Raw genomic sequence first — 19757 nt, 5'->3', positions numbered from 1 at the left:
GGAGTTTTCCTGCTATACTACTTGGGATTCTTCCGTCCCTAGTACGTGCAATGATTTTTGCAGTTTTGAAATTTGATCTTTTAAAATTAATTATATTCATATGCTTCAAGGGGCTATTCAGAGGAAAAACAAAATGAAGACAAAATGAAATAGGTGCTTTCATTATTTCCGAGCTGATCAACTATGTTCATTGAATTGAATTGCACGAACATAACGCTTAGAGGAGAAAAGGACACAAATGCAAACTACATAGGAAACGATGTCCCGGATATTGTCATTCCATCAATTGGGGAGTTACATGGATAGAGTATGTAAATCAGCTCCTAATGGTGACCACCATGATCTTGAATGTAACGGAGGCCACAATATTTGCAGATTGCTGGGGTGTCTAGGTCAAGACAGATGAACTCAATTGGATGCCCCAACGGATTCTTAGCTGTCATTAGGAAAGAAACACAAAAAAGCAGGTCAATGAATTTCATGATCTTGGAAGCATTTAGACGGTCTTAATAGAATATCAAGACTAACAATTTTAGCATTAAATATGACCTCCTTCACAAGCAGCAATTCTCCCTTCCACTTTAATGGGCGGCACTTCATTAATCAACTCCATTGGAGACTTTTTGTTTTTGTTCTACAAAGAAAGAAACGGAAATGAGAATCATGATATTATGTAAACATCTCACGTTTCAAATGCACAACAAAATACTCCTATAATTTAATTACGCTTTCTTTAAGCTAATGGTGGTAGCTCCAAGATACATTATATATTCTATCACGCATGCCCCTTAAACAAAGATACAACACATGCCATCCTCATACTCATACATGATGCTAAATATTTCACTTGAAATGAGGGTGAATGAGAACCATCTCAACAAAAATTTAAGCTAATGGTTGCATCCCCATGATATGTTATATACACAAACAAGCATGCAAGTTAAAGGGAGTATTACATATTGGTAGTTGCCCCTAATTTAGACAGCATGCAAAAGTCATGATCCCAATATTATGGGGTTAGTTGTATGAATCAATGGAACACTGATGCCATCATTTCAGAGCAGCAACTAAATCATAGACACCAATCTCTCACCAATGAACATCACGATAAAGTTAAGGGCAAAGTAACAATATGACCAACAAGAACATTTCCCCTCCCCGCTCTTTTCCTTACCACTCAAAATTTAACCTGCATAATAAATAGAATTATTTTATATAAAATTATAGCCACAAATTTCAATATTTACGAGTAATAGCTACTATAAATTGAAAAGTGCAACCATTGTAATCATCTCACAGGTGCGAGGGACAAGGCAAGTTCCATATCGCCTCCACAAGTCAAGGCGCAACGCATACCAAGAGGCGTGCCTTTCTTTCTTCCTTTGCCTCTATTGCCTCTCTTGCCTCCGGTATATGGGTTAAATCCGACCAAAATAATTTTGGGACTTTAAAAATTCAGACATTTGCCTAATATTACTGATATACCCTGAAGTATAGTTTAATGGGGTTGGTAAACAAAAAAGCCTAATCTTTCTTTCCCTAAAAACTGAATTTGTTCCGCCATTTTCTGTTTATTTTGTTCCATCATTTTAAACTGGCCAGCAATTGAGCAGCTGCAACCCACTGTTGACCTCTAGTTATGTCCTCTACTTCTTCTTCTCTCCTCTTTTCTTCTCCTTCTCTGTCGAACACTCGAATGTCGATCAAAATTTTTTTCTTTTTTTCTTCTTCTTTGTTTATTTGTCGAATATATTCTTCTATTTTTTTTTTTTTCTACTTTCTTCTCTACTGAGCATTGGTTTTTCATGTTCTTCACTTTTCTTTTCCCAATAAATGAAAGTAATTTACCTTTGTCCTTTATCATGTGTGTATTTTTTGATTCTTTACTACTTTTTTTTAATTTTATTTGTACTTTATAGGTGTGAGAATGATTGTTTGATAGTAATATGTATGAGTCTAATTTGCTAATAATTGATTACTTACTTTGCTTCTTAATTGATGAGCTTAATTTACTTGTTACTTTTTGATGATATATGCTTAATTGATCAGCTCAATTTTAATATAAATGATATGAATTAATGTGCTCAATTAAATTTGATTACTTTCTTAATTTTTTATGTTTGTGGTATCATTTAATTATGCTTGTGGCTTTGAACACTTGTTTGATATGGCAGAGCAAATCTCAATAAAAATAATTTCACTCGTTTATTTTGGGTAAATGCACCAAAGGAGGAGCATACCGAATGAAACATCATCTGTTGGACGGTTTAAGGAATGTGACTAAATGTAATAAATGTCCAGACCATGTGGTGGAGGAAATTCGAGCTTTCATGATGAGGAAAACTCAATCAAAGGTGAAGAGTCAAATGCTTCAAATGTCCATGGAACTCAAAATGATGAATATGATGAGTTAGTGGATACTCAAGAAACTAATCCAATGGGCTGAAAGGAAGGAAACAGTCTTCCAAAAAAAACAAAGAATAAAAGGTCCACTTGACATACTTGTCACTCTTAAGGCTAATCCAAACAAGGGTGATGGAAAAGAGATAAATAAAGAGGTTGAAAAGGAGTTAAGTGATAAAACTTGTAGGAAAATAGCTAGGTTTCTTTATGATGCTGACAGTCCTTTTAATGGCGCCATTTATCCTAGCTTTGGAGAAATGTGTGAGACCAATGGACAGTATCACCAGGAATTGAAACCACCTATAACGCATCAGCTAAGGGGTCCTCTTAAGAAATAAGTGTTAGCCACAGAGAATGCAATGAAAGACCACAGGAAAGAGTGGACTAAAGTTGGTTGTTCAATCTTATCAGATGGGTGGTGTGATTCAGTTGCATCCAAGGACATCATGAACTTTCTTGAGAACTCTCCAAAGGGTTTTATGTTCATAAAATCTATGGATCAGAACTCAAATAAGACGCCAATATGGTTTTTAAAGTGCTTGAGAGTATGGTTGAGGCAAGGTTGTTAAAATCGCGATTTAGATCGTAGAATCATACAATTTTACAATTCAAATACACTTAACTATTTAAATCGTTACTAAAATCGAAATCGATTAGAATGGCAAGTAGAATGATTGGAATTGTACAGAATCATAGATACGCAATTAGAATCGTATGTATCTACCGAATCTTTTTGTTGTTTAATGATTAAATTGAAACTCTTGATTATAATACGGTTGTGTAATGAACAACACGCGTGGGAGTTGACACTCTTAGCTTTTTAATGAAAAATCTTACTACCTTTGAACTGTTTTTTTAATCTAGATTACCAGTTGAGGCTTGCTTACATTTGGTGTTACTAACCTATTAATGATTAAATCTATGCTCATAATTGATAATTTCAGCATTATTGATTGTGAACATTATTGAGTTTTTCATTGGTGCTATGAAGTTATTAGGGCTTTGAACTATTACAACATAATGTGGCTATGAAACTATTACAATATAATGTGTCTTTGATAAACCTGTTACAAGATCCATGATCCATATCACTCAACTTCGTGTTGCTTAATTTATTAAGGATCATTGTTATTGTATTTAATTGGTTTATTTGATTAATTTAAATATTGATTATATGATTAGTTTATATCTTATTATGTTCGTCAATTCATAAAAATAAGAGAAAAAATGCAACAAATAAGTACTTCGATATATGTCATTTTTAAATAATAACACAATTTTTAAATATTAAATGAATTTAAGAGTTCTTATACAATAAAAATGACTAAACAATATAAATAAGCAATTACAACTTACTTTTGCAACATTATAGAATCATTCTATTCAATGATTCGATTCTACGATCTGATTCTAAGAGTTATTTCTGATTTAAGTTAGAATAACGATTTTAACTACCTTGGTTAAGGAAGTTGGTGAGTATAACGTAATTCAAGTTGTGACGGATAATGCATCTAATTATGTCAAGGCTGTTAAAAAATTTTTAATGTTTGTTTTAAATAATTATTTTGTTAGTGACATTTATAAAACTAAGATTTATTTTCTTATTTTATAGGAAAATACTTGAATCCTAAAGACACTTTTTTATTGGACTCCTCGTATGGTACATGGCATTAATCTAATGTTGGAGGATAATGGAAATATCCCCAAAGTAATTAATGCACTCAAGGAGTGTATCTACATGAATGCTTATATATATAACCATATTCCACTTGTTAACTTGAAGATAAAGTTCACGTATCAAAGAAATTTGCATAGGCCAAAGGTTAGTAGATTTCCAACTTCTTTCATCACCCTTTTATAATGGTGTAAGCAAAAGGTAAATTCAGGGAAGAAAGTTGTTCCGAAGAGTGGAATCAACCCAAGTGGCTAAAGGTTAATCAGGAAAAGATAGCATCTTTCATTTTGCAAGACAATTTTTGGAGAAATGTTTTTTATGCTCTTAAGTTGGTGGAGCATTAATGAAAGTGCTTTGGATGGTTAATGGTGAGAAGAAGTCGGTTGTGGGGTATATTTATGAAGCCATGGATAGGGCTAATGAGACTATTTTAAGAGTCTCAAATAAAGGAGGAGCATTACAAAGAGGTCTTTGGGCACGTAGATAACAGATTTTACCGTCCTACACTCCTTTGCATGCTATCGTTTATTTTCCAAACCCAACCATCTATTATAACCCAAAGGCGGTAGGCTGTGAAGAAGTAATGAACAGTTTGATTGCATGCATTTTCAAGATTGATTAGAGATGCAGATACTTAAGACAAGATTCCAACCGAGTTGAAAAAAATAAAAATATGTGTTGGGCCTATTTGGAACACAAATGACCATTGGACAAAGAAAAACAATCCCTCATGTATAAAAAATTAAAAGAGTAGAAAATCTTAAATGGGTTTGTTTTAACTAACATGAAAATTACAATGCTTTGTATTCTAATAGCCGAGTGGTGGTCTACTTTTGGAGCTTCAACTCCTAGTCTCCAAAAGTTAGTTGTAAGGGTTCTAAGTCTCACTTAGACAGCTAGTGGTTGTGAAAGGAATTAGAGTGTCTTTCAACATGTAAGCATTACTTTTCCTAAATGATTTATTTCAAACATTTTAAAACACTTATTTTATCTACAACTTACAATATTTTTCCTAACTTCATATAATGAAGAGAAATTGATTGGCCCAAAGTCGGTTAAATTATTTGGTCATTAGAATATAATCGTGCTTTAAGACGTCGGTTCATCAAAAATGACACCATGGATCCAATTCTTTTGGATAATATAGATGCAAGCAACGAGTGGTTGCTTGGGAGGATGGTAATTCTAGTGATGAAGTAAAATATGTGTTTGGTGATGATGATTTGACATGAGAACAAGTTGCTAGAGCTTCAAGGATAAGAGATAGTGCGTGTCCTTCCTCTAGAAAAGATAAAGGAAAGGGGATTTCTTATGAGGAATATATATTCATGATATTGTTTTAGTTGAAGATGAGGAGGAGGAAGAAGAGGATATTAGTGATGATGAGAACTATACTGGAGATGGTGGAAATGCTTATGAGGAATCTGATTCTAATTTAGATTTTAAGTGTGTGTTATTTCTTTAAGTGTGTCACAAAACATTTCAACCATTACGAACCACTATTTGCTTTCTTAACCTTTATCTTTGTTTTAATTTTTATTTCGTTTGTTAACTCAAGACTATACCATCGACTTATTTAAAAATCGTATGACTTTATGTGCTAAATTAGTGTATTAAGTAGAGTATGTGTTTGATGTGATTTGACATGGGAGCAAGTCGCTAGAGTTTCTAGTGCTAATAATCCGAGTTATGTTGCTAGAGCTTCAAGGACAAGAGATAGTGCGTGTCTTTCCTCTAGAAAAGATAAAGGAAAAGGGATTGCTTATGAGGATATGTTCCTAATATTGTTTTAGTTGAAGATGATGAGGACATGATGAGAACTATATAGGAGATGGTGAAGATGCTTATAAGGAAGATGATTCTAATTCAAATTTTTAGTATTTTTTTACTTTGTTTAAGTGCGTCACAAAACATTTCAACCATCAGGAACCAATATTTGCTTTCTTAACCTTTATCTTTATTTTAGTTTTTATTTCTTTTGTTAACTCAAGACTATATTATTGACTTATCGCGTTATCATATGACTTTATGAGCTAAATAAGTGTATATCTTACTTATATGTAAATATAATTTGAATTTCATGTTGAATTAAGTATTAAATATGTTTTAATATTGATTTTGGAGCTTATAAGCGAAATTGTGTGCGTCGCATACAAAAATTATGTACCTTCAACCTGTACATTGCGCCTCGAAAAAAAGGACCTTTTGTGCCTCGGACCCTCAATGTGCCTAACACCTCTTAAAACTAAGCGCACCGGATTCCGGTCCAGAAAATAAAATGACCTACTAACCTCTAAAATAACATTTGACCAAACTAATTTACGATCCTTAACTCTGAATAGCTAATCTAACTCATCTTCTCACTCTGCCATTTAATCCATGTCCTTTCTAAAGTTTCAACAATGACTTCTCTATAAGCTTCAACAATGGCTTCAAAACCATTAATCTCTCTCCTCTTTCTTTCCCTCACAAATTAAACCCCAATTCGTAAAGTTCATCAACCAAAAACCCTTTTGTAATAATTATTAATCCTAAACCCTAAATAAAGAGGAGAGACTGCAATAATTCTCACCCTAAGCCATTTGGTTGAGTGATTATAAATTTTGGATGACAAATTTGTTTCCCATTTAACAATATTCATGCCCTTAGCTGTTTTCTAAGCATTTAAGATAAGAATCATTAAACTACTATACTGCATATCGGATCATTCAAGATCAATGTTGATATTTTTTGTAGCATTTTCGTCATCAGTCTTGTTGAATCACACAAACTTTGAGTTTGTGTATTCTCATCAAAGTTGATGGTTCACTGTAGAGTTTTTCATTAATGATTTAGGATTAATTGATTATTACAAAAGGTTTTGGGTTGATTGACTTTACTAATAGGGGTTTTGAATTTTGAGGGAGAGAAAATGGAGAGAGATTAATTGCTTCGAAGCCATTATTGAAGTTTCAAGAGAAGACATTGTTGATGAAGCTTCAAGATAAGCCATTATTGAAGCTTCAAAGTGGATATGGGTTTGGTGGAATAGAATGAGATGGTTTAGTTCAACTAAATGGATTAAAGGTCAAATGTAAATTGGTTTGGTCAAAGGTCATTTTAGAGATTACTAGGTCATTTTATTTCCTTTTGAAGGAAATCCTGTGTAACAGTTACAATGATTGCACTTTTCGATACTCGTAACTATTAAACTTTTGCGGTTATAATCAATAAATAACCTAAACTTTGTGGTCATAATTTATAAAATGATTCCAATGACTATTAACAAGCATTGGGTTCACCAATTAAGAATGAAAAATAAAAACTTGGAACACATTTTCTTTTTCTCACAAGACTTTCATAGGCCAACAAATAAGAACAATCTCTAATTTGACAAATTTTAGCCCAAAAGAGACATTTTCCTATCTCTAAACATTGCAATCAAAATCCCATCTTTAACAATGACAACCAAAAATACACTAGATTCATGATCAAATAACATCTGATCCAATCAAAAGAATCACAGGTCAAATTGATCAACCCTAAAATTTAATTTTAATAAGAGAAAAGGTAACCATTTCATAGAATTAGAGGGAACCTAACAGGTATAATATTACAACCAATTTCGATCAAATACAAGTAGAAAGATTATAGCTTCACAGTGCATAAATGTGAGTATATAAACAAGAATTAACAAAATAAAATACAAAAGCACAGGAATTTACCTGCATCCATTTATCAGTGTGAGAGGTGACGACCTCCGTGCTAACAATGCAGAAACTTCTGCCATTGGAACGTAAAGCGGTTGATTTTGCGAGCGATCTCAAAAAGCTTAGCGCCATTTTCACTTGATCGACAATGGGAAGCCAACAGGATGGGAAAAAAGAACGAAAGACAACCGGGTTGCAGAAAGGGGTGGTAGAGAGAAACGAGTCAAATTCAGCTCTCATCAATAAGACTACATTTCTTTAAATAATTGACTGTGCCTTTAGAGCTTTTACAAATTATACTTAATATTTATTTTTTTACTAATTATAGTATCGAAAGTATAGCCTTCAAGTGTATACCACTTAAGTCAAGTGACCGATCAATTCACATGATTTTTGACCAAATTACCATTGACTTTTCTAATTACTAATTCTATCCTTGTGTTTTAGCACTTTAACGTCGTTTTTACTCATCATAACGATCTTTTTCTAAGAACAAACGTCACAATTATTCATATGCGGTAACTCTTTCAAAAATCCAATCGAAATAAGTACTTATTCGTCTATTTTCTGGCTTGTAAACCGAAAATATATTTAACGTTCTTTTTACCCATCGCAATAATATTTTTTTAAAAAACGGATGTCGCAATTATCCTTATGGATAACTATATCAGAAATCCGATTTAAATAATACTTGCTTCGACCGAATTTTCAAAAGAGTTATCCCATAAGGAAAATTGCGACGTCTGTTTTTTGAAAAAATACGTTGTGATGGGTGAAAACGACGTTAAAGTGCTAAAACACAAGGATATAAGAGGTAATTAGAAAAGTCAAAGGTGATTAGTAAGGGTCAAGGTCATTTAGACTAATTAAGGGTCATGTAGGCTGGTCAACGGTCACTTGACTTGAATGGTGTACATTTTGATACATTTGAGGTTGTAATTTGCAAAAAATAAATGTTAGGGCTATAATTCGCAAAAGCCCTAAACTCAAGTTGTAGTTCGCAATTAATTCTTTTTTGAAAAAGAATTGTGTCTTGTTTTATTTAGTGAACGACTTTTTAGTTTCTACTAGTAAGTTTTTGATTCAGCTCTCATCCTACTGATTTAAGAAAAATTATTTAGAATAATCTAATTATTTATTGATTTCTTTATAATAATTTCAAATTTTGATTAAGCATGAATAATCCCAATTATAAGGGATTCTTGTTAAGAATGCACTAAGGTAATCTCTTATCTATGCGACAAGTCATTTTGGATAAAAAAAATTAAAATTAAAAACAAAATTAAAATCACAAAAAAAATTAAAGAATTTTAAAAAAGTTAAATAGAGAAATCAAGTAAGTTTATTTTTTGATTTAAACTTTTAATTTTTAATATTTTTAATTTTTTGGTTTTTTTTTTCTTTTTTGTAGCAATTAACTTGCAAAAACCGGTTACCATTTTGGTAACAATAATGCTTGGGTAAGTGACCTTAAAATTAGAGTTATTCATAGTTAATTAAAAGTTGGGACTATTTTAGGAAAATCATTAAAATATTGGATTATCTTGGTAATTTTTCTATTCATTTAGTATTATAAATAATATAACTATTAGTATTTCATGAATCTAACCTTTTACTGATTTTCCTACAATAATTTCAACTTTTGATTAATTAGTATGATCCCAATTTTAGGATAACTTACCTAAGAACATTGTTGCTCAAATGATGATTTTAGTAGGTTAATTGTTACAGAAAAAGAAAAATAAATAAATAATCAAAAATATTAAAAATTAAAAGTTATAATTAAAAAATAAACTTACTTGATTTCTTTTTAATTTTTAAAAACTTTCACTTTTTTTATAATTTAATTTTGAATTTACTTAAAAAAATTTTATTATGTAAAATGACTTGTTGTATAATTGTTTTAAATTCTATTTAAGATAAAAGAAAGAAAAAATGTCAAATATCTAAGTCACTTACAAACTATTGAAAAGAAAGAAAAAACAAGAAAAAAATTACGACCTAGAAGAGCAGAAGAAGAAAACCATGTGTATTTTTCCAAAAAAAGTAAAATACTACTCCTGATATTTACAATTTGCGTAAATTTCAATGCAAATTTAAAAGTCGGATTATTTTAATTGTGAGTTTTAAAAAATTCTAAAAAATTGATATTTAAAAAATATATATTGAGACGAATCTATTAAAATTTCACATAAATATGTTTTTTCATATAGATCGATGATAGTCAAAGTGTAAATTCTATTTGAAAAGAAAAAATAAAAAAAAAAGATGAAATCAACTTCCTTTTTTCTCTCCTTTCTTCTCAATAGTTGTAGGATTCAGTTTATTTTCTATCTTACCATTTTCTTTTCAAGCATAACCAATTAGGGACAGTGGGACTCCAGCAAATCAGATCATCCCCACCAGCAAAAGATCATCACCTCTTAGCACCTCTCTAGTCCAGGCGTGCTTTTTAATATTATGTCAATCCTCTGATTAACAAAATTAAGAATACATACCAATTGAATGTATTCCTAAGAATACTATACAAAATCATGCCAATTATTTTGCTTTTGTGTTCTATTTCTATACATGCTTTTTTTGTTACCAAAATTTTTCTTCTACCAAACAAACACCTGGATTTTGGAGTTCAACAACTATGGATTACATCCACAAACTTTTATGAAGCTCTGGCCTTGGATCCGATCTTAAGGCTACTCAAAAACGGAATTCCTTCTTCATTCATGTAGTTTAAGAGAGCTTTTACTTGAAGGTCTTCGCCAGCAGATTTGTATAAGTGAACAGCAGCACTCATAGCAAATCTGTCTGGTTCTACGTATTCTCGATTCCTTACAAAGAGAGAGATACCTTTATCCACATATCCATAGTCCACGTAACACCTTAACATCGTCTTACAGCATACAACATCAGGTTTTAATCCAGAAGCAAGCATCCTGCTGAAAATCCTGTCAGCTTCCTCGACTAAGCCAGCTTCAGCAAATACTGATATTACGACATTATAATGAGCACATGAAGGTTGCATTCCTTCTTTCTCCATAGATAAAAGGGTTTGTTCAGCTTCTCGAAATTTCATACTCTTTGCATAAGCTTTAATAAGCGCAAGGTAGGTTAAAGAATCAGGATTGAAGCCATCTTTCCGCATCGCTGTGATTAGTTCCTCAGCCTCAGAGTAAAGTCCAACAGCCGCATGTACATTTATCATTACATTGTAGCTTATCTGCAATATTGTTGGCACATATCAGCTCCTAAATGCTACAACAGTTAAATGGGACTTTATCAAATGTGATATGTCAGAGGGATCGAGGAGGCGTCATATATAAGAAGCATCAAAGGAAACTGCAATTCATTTGGAGCTTAATCCTGACATCTTTTTTGCTTCCCCTTCCGCTCACCCCTAACCAAACGATCCATAGCCAGCTAATCAAAAATGACAAGTTGACAATATTTTGGCCAAGTTTACATGAGTTAGCAATATAAAAAAAATCACCTTTCCGGGTTTTATGCTTTCCTCTTGCATTTTAGCAAATAACGCAGACGCTTCTAGAGATTTTCCTGCAAAAAAAAAATCAAAAGACCTACGTAAATAATAACAGGACATGTCAAGAATCAAAACTCCTTTTTGCAGAAGAAATAAGGAAAAAGGAAACATATGGGATGAAGGTTAAATGCAAAAAACAGACAAGGTGAAATTAAGCTATATGAAGATATCATCACATACCAGACTTCCCATATAAGCTTATTAGATTAGTGTAAACAATCTCATCCAAAGGTATGCCCGATTTCTGCACCAAATTGAACGTCTCTACAGCCTTATCTAGCTTCCTTTGTCTTCCATAGACACTACACCAGCCAAATAATCATCCAGAAGAAAGTAAGGCGGGGCTTTTCCTCCATCCTTAGGAGTCATGTATTCAAAGAAAAGAGATTAAATGATCAACCTTATCATACTGCTATATGTCTGAATTGATGGGGAAACTCCATTAGATAACATGTGGTCATATATGCTGACTGCAAAATGCAATTTACCTGTGAAAGGGCCGGGATCATTGATTACTGTCTCTCTCAAATTCTATACAGTAATTTGATTAAAATACGTTAAAAAGAAACACTCCCCAACCAACCTGCTTCCAGCATCGCTTTGATAAATGTATTATACGCAATGGTGTCAAGCTCCATATTGTCACGCAAACTTCTCTTTACCAAATCCTCTACTTCCTTATGCATCCCTAGATTTTATAATTATCATCATATCATAAATCATATCATATCATCATCATATCATCATACATACTAATAAAGATGACGTAAAATTACAAATGCTGCTTACGCGTATTAATTCTCTAGAAAGATAAACATGTTATGTGGTAATATATTATTAATTACTACTTATTTTGAATTTTATACAATTACAAAAGGAATGAAGCATATATCCTTATTGACGGACACATAAAAGGAATGAAACCAATTTAAATGTTAACTGATGCAATTAAGACAATAAGCATATTTCTTTATGAAAGATTAACAAAAGATAAAAAGAATAAAGCCATTTTAATTGCATACAATATTGCATATGATATTTTTTTAATACTAATCGTTAAATGTAAATCCCTCCTTTCTCATTTTCCACTGATTTGATCCAAACTCTTGACTTACACCTTTATATAAATCAAAGCTCCTTTAAGTATCTTTTTGAAAAAAAAATTCCTAAATCAAATTTATAAGTTCATGAGTATACCAAGGTTAAATTCAGAAACATTTAGAATCAGAATCATGAGCAATTTTTCCTTCAGTTAACTTTCTAGTACAGGCGGTACAGCACATAACTGAATTTAACTCATCAATCAAAGTAGCTGGGCAGATATATAAGAATTAAGAAATCTTACTAAAGATGAACTCGAAAACCCACCATGATTAGACAGATTGTTCACAAGTACACTGATCACAATGGGACTCAAATCAATTCCTCGTATTGCACAATGCTTGTAAAGCTGGTAACCTTCCCCAGGTTCCCCACATTTAACAAAGGCTTCAATCACAGCATTGTATATTTCAGATCCGCAAATGTCAGAATTAGCCACAGCTGCAAACAGCTCTTTCACTCTTTCCAGTTTTTGATGCTTTCCATATAAGCTAATCATAGTAGCCAAGATTCCACCCTGTGCCTTAGAGTCTCTTTTAATCAACAGATCATATATAATTTCAGCTTTAGATGCATCACCTACACCAGAATGATTTCCAATCATCAGGAAATAGAAGTACTTAACAAGAAAAATATTAGGATTGACGAATTTGATATGACTAGACAATACTACAAAAGTATTGCTCGAGTAGGATTGACGAATTTTCAATCATCAAGATCAGTGTAACATGATTCGCTAGTTAATTTGTTTTTTGGATTTGTGACTCGCTCAAAATGACCCTCAAATAGCCCAAAACCGACCGTAAGTTGCTTTTTTTATTCGCGATTCGCAAAGAGATTAGTATCAGGAAATAGAAGTACTTAACAAGTAAAACCAATATTACCTTCTCGAATAAACTTGCCAATGAGTTGATTTACAACAGATAAGCCATCAGCAGCCTCAAGCAAAATATGAAGCACATATTCTGTTTTCATGTTATCACCAGAGGCTAAATAAAGACATAGCATAGACTCTAGTGCACAACTATCTAACACTCCCGGGGCTAGCAAGAGCTCTTCTTTGTTCTCGATTTTTCCATCTTGTGCATGCAAAATCACAGAAATAGTTTGAATAAAGCTGCTATTTTCCAAAGATTTGTTCCCACAAATTTCTTCAATAAACTGTTCCACTTCTCTAAGCATTCCCTCCTTGGAGTACACCTTCATCACTGTCCTACAGAGCTCCTCATCAAACACAACATTGTCCTTTCTTATCTGAGCTATGAAATTCTTAGCCTTCTCAAATAAAGCCTTTCCTAGGAACAAGTTGAGCATGTCATTACAGGATATGGTATCCGGGACTCTAGCACTTGATAGAGATTGAAATGTTGTTTCAGCAGATGCCAAATCTTCCTTCATTATGTAACACTTCAACAAGATTGCATAGGCAAATCTAGAAAATGGAATATTTCGAGATCTCATTAGTTCCATAATATGCAATCCTTTTACATATTCTCCGGAACCAATGTGCACTTGTGCCATTGCTATGTATGTTTTCTCATCACTAAGCAGGCCTAATCTTTCCGCCTCTTCGAAAGTCTTTTCTGCATCTTCATAAAGACCGAGCTTTCCATATATCCTAACAAGTAAACCATAAATGACTTCATCAGCTCGGATTTTGTATCTTTCCATTTCTGAAAATAGAGACAGGGCCTTCGAGAAATCACCGCTCCTATGATAGAGACTCAAAAGAGAAGCACAAGTAAAATTACTAGGAACAATGTCTCGATATTTCATGTCTTCATAAAGCCTTAACACTTCATCCTTGTTGCCTTCTTTGACATTACATGTAATAAGAAGGCTGTAAGTGACCTCTTCAGGCACAAAACCAAGGCTCTTCATCCTGTTGAATGCAGCCAATCCCTCTTCGAGAAGGCCTTCCTTTACAAGTGAACAGATGACGACTGTGAAGGTGAAGTGATTAGGTACAACTTGTTTATTAACCATATCTCTATATATCTGTATCACATTTTGGTGGAGCGACTTCTTTTGCAATGACGACAGCATAAAATTATATACAGCAACCGAAAGTATAACGTCCCTCTCTTGCAAAGCTGTGTAAAAAGCCAACATAGCTTTGTGGCGTCCCCATCGAGCATATGTACACAACATTGTGCCACAAGCAATTTCGTCAGGTTCACATCCTGCATCAAGCATTTCTAAAAAGGTCTCCTCAGCCAGCTTAATCTTCCCAACTTGACCATACGCACGCAAGACGATTGTGTATGCAATAACACAAGGACGGTAGCATAGCTGCTCCAAGTGCAACAATTAGTTCGAAACACTCGTGCAATATGTCAAAGGAATAAACGAAAATGATTCATATTTGTCAAGTGGTAAGGAGTAATAACTTTGGCTGCACTAAACATATCATTAACTTCATTACTAATGTAGTGTTTTGGTAAACATTTGTCCTCAAAATTTCTAATGGAAGTTTCATTAGAGAACAATTGTTGTCCAACTTCAATAAGTTTAGCTTTCTATAAGCCAAGTTATTCAACAGTTTCAATGAAATAATTTCTCCAAAAAAAATATATATTACCATTCTTAAATTCCTAATATTAAACATGATAACCCAATATAACTCTTTAAATGTAAGTGCCCAAGAGTCAAGAATCTCCAAAACACAAAGCAAAGTCATAAACCCAAAATTTCCAATCAAAATTTCCAATTTGCAAAAGGGCACCGAAGTTACAAACAGGAAAAAAAAAAAAAAAAAAAAAAAAAAAAAAGAATCTCTAAATAAAATAAAAAAACATAAAGAATCCAATTAATTTAACAATTAACAAGCCCACTTACAATTTCATCAAGCAAGGATAATTTTAACATAAATTTGAAACACCCAGAGTTAACTTATAAATTTTTCAATAATCAAATTTACCTGCAATTCATCCAAGCAAAAATATCTCACCAAAAGTTAAAAATACCCAGAATAAAATTTTTAATTTATCAATCAACAAACCCACCTGCAATTTCATCCAAGAAAAAAAATCCCTAATTTGGCGCCAACCCTTTTGTTCCTTGAGCACAACACACATTTCTCTAAAAGTAAGTTTAGTAACAAAAGAACCCATAACTTTTCTCATGTCATAAGTACCTTCGGGTTTCTGAGACAAGCTCCTAACAACTTGAATTGCCGCAACGACATGTTTACCATACAAATGTCCATTTCGATCATCTTCTAAATACTGAACCATTTGTTCAGGTGAGCGACGAACCCACCTAGGTGTTTGAGCTTGGGGGCCTTGATTTCTTCTTAAAGAACTCAAGTAGCGAGCTTTGGCTTTGATTATGCGGCGAGCATTGTCATCTGAAAGTGGGTTTTTAGGATTTTTAGAACGAGATTTTGGCTTGTTGATGTTGGTGTTTCCATCGCTGAGAGTCCACGGGTCAGGGGTGACAGAGCATTGAATTTTGGGAATGGTAGAGAGAAAGGGTTGAAATTGATATTGGGTTTTACGCTTTGGAATTGGAGAAAAAAAAGATGATTGAAGGGATTCCATGGAATTGGAAATACTGGCGGGGTGAGGCATTCTTGGAACTTTGCAGGATAATCGAGGTTGAAAACTTTATTAATTAAAAAAAAAAAACAAAAAACAAACAAAAAAATCTAATAAAGTAACCCCTTCTATGCCAGTATGCCACTTAATTTTCTCTTTTGGTTTATCTAACTTCATTTGTATCAGTTTTATTTTTAAATATTTTAATATATTTTTAATTTCATCCATGTTTATTCACTCTTCTATTATTATTATTTATTTTTTTTCTTAAATAACTCTTATTTTTTATTGATTTAATTGTAATGGAACAGAAGGAGTAGTGTTTATCGGGAAAATAATTTTTGCTCTATCCAATGGAAAAATATGAGCGATTCATTTAGTAATGAGTACTAAATAGTGAGAATGAAAATGATTTGTAGTGTAAATTTTTATGATATATATCATGTCATAAAAGTTATTTTGTTCATAATTTTTTATTACCATCTAATACTACATTTTCAAATGACTAGTTGGTGTAGCACGCGACCCCCTAAGAAATCCTATTTTCCTTAAAAAAAATCAATTCTAAGCGAAGGTATTTTTATGATATATATCATGTCATAATAGTGAGAATGAGGATGTAAATGGTTTGCTTCATGGTGTAACTAAAGGTATATAATGTAGTTCAAAAGAAGCTGTAAATATATTAATAAGTGAATGGAAGTATTGAGTATTGTATTGAAAGATTTTAAGTTTGAGTTTCTGTACAAAAAAGAGTTTTAACAAAATTCCTTTAAATTAAAATCATTTAACATCGCATATTAACATAATTTAATATACATTTGAAACTAATAAATATTTGATAAACATTTCGTTAATTAGTAGTATGTATTGTGTAAATTGTTAGCGATACGATTTTTGTGTATGAAACAAAGTGTCTAAAGTTTTTTATACTCAACTTACTATCTTAGAAGTTTTCACAGATCTTTATATAACCAATTGTTGGGCCGCGTGTGACCCTCACGTTATACTTTAGAGTTTAATGATAATATTTTATGTATTTCGATTTTAAAAAATAGCTAAGAAAATATTTATGTTGAATATATTAATTTATTTTGCTATACAAATGTTGGTTTTGTAAGTTTCAATGCTCTAAAATTTTCCTAATCCTCTAAATTTGTTTGTCACTTAATTTTATATTAGGTTGGCCACCATGCAAGAATTATTCAACATCCTACATTCTATTATCTTATATTCTTGGTAACGCCTTAATATTCATGATAAATGATGATGTTTTACGCAATTACTAGTTGAGTAAAATGCTAGATGACACACAATACACCTATACTCAGGAATACACGATGCATAGTGTGAAAATTTTTTTGAATTTGTCAAAAATTGTGAAAAATGATAATAAAATCACAAGACCACGACAAACTCTAGTTTGCTATTTTTCTCTTAACTGAAAGCACAATTTATAATTGTTCTAAACAACGAAAAATGACATTTATAATAAAATAAACACCGTAAAGAAAAATAAAGATTACATTCCTAATAGAACAATAGCGTAGAATTTTAAAGTACGAAAGTCGATAAGCGCATTTCCATTAAATATGCTTATGAAAAATGAAATTTTATTACAGGGAGTTGAACCCGGGTTAAGTTCAATTTTTTTCTTAATAATGTTCATAAAAGACTATGAATAATGATAGATAAAATGTAATTATACTTGTACTGCAGCCCCCAGAGCAACTACTTCATCTGGATTCACAGTCACATTAGGTCCTTTCTGGTCAACTTCTTCACCAACTCTTAAACAGTTGGGATTTGTGTGGAACCTCCACAAGGAATCACTACATCTAAATCACTAAAGGAGAAGTTTTGCATCTCTCAGAGAGTTCCCAACTGGTGTTTCTAACCTAAAAACAACAGTAGTAGCAGAGTTTAAACATGATCTTGAAGGAGCAACCAGATAAATTCCATGAACTATACAATGTGGCAAGCAAATATATCACATCAAATAGTAACAACATAAGCTATTTTGCTCATTTAGAAAAATTGTCTAGAAGATCTGAACACAATTCCTCAAATTACGCCCTTGTCAAGGTGGTCTCAATGTGTTTAGGTCCCATAAGCAGTAGCGGTAATAAATGGAAAGCTAAAAATAGCCCAAACTATAGTCAGTTGTGAGTTTGAATATTTCAAAAAACTGCAACTTAGGGAAAAACATAAAGAAGCACAGTAGAATACACTTGAAGTCCAAACGCGCACCTATCCTGCCTGAGTCAATGATGACAACTCCATCTTGGCTTTCTCGGCTGTCTTAGTTAATCTCTGTAGTGCTTGTTTTTCCTTCAATAGGTCAATTAACTTCATCTTGTTTGAAGCTTGCTGCTAGCCAATCAACCATTTTCTACTCACACAAAAAATCCCATGACAAATTTAAAGAATCACTATAGAAGCCACAACTATTCTGTCAAGTCTACAAACCTTGTCAAAATCATCACCACACAAATGAGTATCTCCCGATGTTGAAAGTACTTCAAATACTCTGTAGGAAAGCAGAAATATTCTTTGAAAATGATCCAAATATGGATAGCCCACAAGTCAAGATAAGCCAAGCCAAGACAAACCAAGGAGGATACATGGCTGAGCAACCTACTGATTGGATGCTCACTGACTTACCCGCTGACCTTGCTGATTTGGACGTGACAATTAAGGAAGGACAGTCCCAAGCCAGACCAAACATGAGTATCCAAGCATGGCAAAGCCAAGAGGAATCAGTGAGGAACCTCACAGCAACACTCAAGCTAGACAAAGACATGCATTCTGGTCAGCAGACAACAGAGCAGCCATCTGACGACCAGCCTACCTTGCGCACAATAGAACGCCTGGTCTCGTGCACGTATCAACATGGAAACTCAAGGGATGGCATCTTTGGACATGGAAGAAAAAGCCAAGACTCAAAGTTAGCACGGAGAGTCCTCACAGAGCCCACAAGATTAGCTCCAAGGTCATGTGTTCGCCTAACATTTGATAATGGCTGATCCAGAATACTGCCAGCCATCACCTGCTGAACAGCAGACCTTCGAGCTAATCCACAGAGTCAACTTGAGCATTCTAGGATACACTAAGGGTAGTTTTGGAATCTCTATACATGGACCTTTCCATCAACACCTTAAGTCCCTCCTAACGATCACAGTAAGACACCAAGAAAGGGAGCTGAAGGTCCCCTGTCAGACAGATCAGAGCGGAAGAGATGGAAGAATACTTAACATTCTGTTTTCTAATTTTTGTTGTTTAAAACGTGTAAATAATAGCCACGTGTTACTTTTTAGCCGTTATTATGGTTTGGCTTAGGCTTAGCTCTTTTAGAAGATCTCATAGCTCTATAAATAAGAGGCCTAATCCCTTGTAATAGTTCAGTTCAGATTAAATCAATACAAAAATTTCTCCAGTAATTGTTGTTCAATTGCTGTTCCGTAAGAGTCCTATGTGAGTGAAAGCAAAGTGAGTTTCCGGGTTAATTCCACAAAGATTGAAAGAGTGCCTTTCAGTTGGAGTGTGAGGAAGAGGCCAATCAATCCAGTGCGGGTTATTTGTCTCTATCCACGGCCAAAGGACCACTTCTTGGAGTTGTTCTGGCCAGCCTTCTTGTTCGTTGTTCAGAACAGAAGGTGTATGTGCGTGTGTCATTGTGTTCCAGCCGGTGTTGATAGTGATTCTTGGAAGAGTTCTTCGTGTTCTTGAAGCAATCATCCCATATACGCATCAACTTGGTATCAGAGCCTAAGTTCTGAGAAGGGACAAGGATAAAGGAGTATCAATAAAGT

The 19757-nt window shown here is 33.2% G+C and overlaps 2 protein-coding genes across 2 annotated transcripts; both read right to left on the bottom strand.

Moving 5' to 3' along the window:
- Positions 1–134: 134 nt before the first annotated feature.
- On the bottom strand, positions 135–8042 carry LOC130813544 (NADH dehydrogenase [ubiquinone] iron-sulfur protein 6, mitochondrial-like). The gene is made up of 3 exons (XM_057679383.1): positions 7783–8042; positions 550–634; positions 135–436 (listed from the first exon to the last, which is right to left on the bottom strand). The coding sequence occupies exons 1-3, from the start codon at positions 8005–8007 to the stop codon at positions 324–326; spliced, it is 423 nt and encodes a 140-aa protein (XP_057535366.1). The 5' UTR covers positions 8008–8042; the 3' UTR covers positions 135–323.
- Positions 8043–10215: 2173 nt separating this feature from the next.
- LOC130821808 (pentatricopeptide repeat-containing protein At5g27270) lies at positions 10216–16019 on the bottom strand. Its single transcript, XM_057687593.1, has 8 exons — positions 15412–16019; positions 13291–14698; positions 12674–12985; positions 11889–11993; positions 11706–11793; positions 11486–11607; positions 11255–11319; positions 10216–10984 (listed from the first exon to the last, which is right to left on the bottom strand). Exons 1-8 carry the CDS (start codon positions 15976–15978, stop codon positions 10427–10429), a joined length of 3225 nt encoding a protein of 1074 aa, XP_057543576.1. The 5' UTR covers positions 15979–16019; the 3' UTR covers positions 10216–10426.
- Between the last annotated feature and the right edge of the window lie 3738 nt (positions 16020–19757).

The sequence above is a fragment of the Amaranthus tricolor genome, chromosome 1 (assembly GCF_026212465.1).
Source record: "Amaranthus tricolor cultivar Red isolate AtriRed21 chromosome 1, ASM2621246v1, whole genome shotgun sequence".
Lineage (NCBI taxonomy): Eukaryota > Viridiplantae > Streptophyta > Magnoliopsida > Caryophyllales > Amaranthaceae > Amaranthus > Amaranthus tricolor.
Note: the sequence above shows the minus strand (reverse complement) of the source record. Positions and strands in the feature narration are given on the sequence as shown.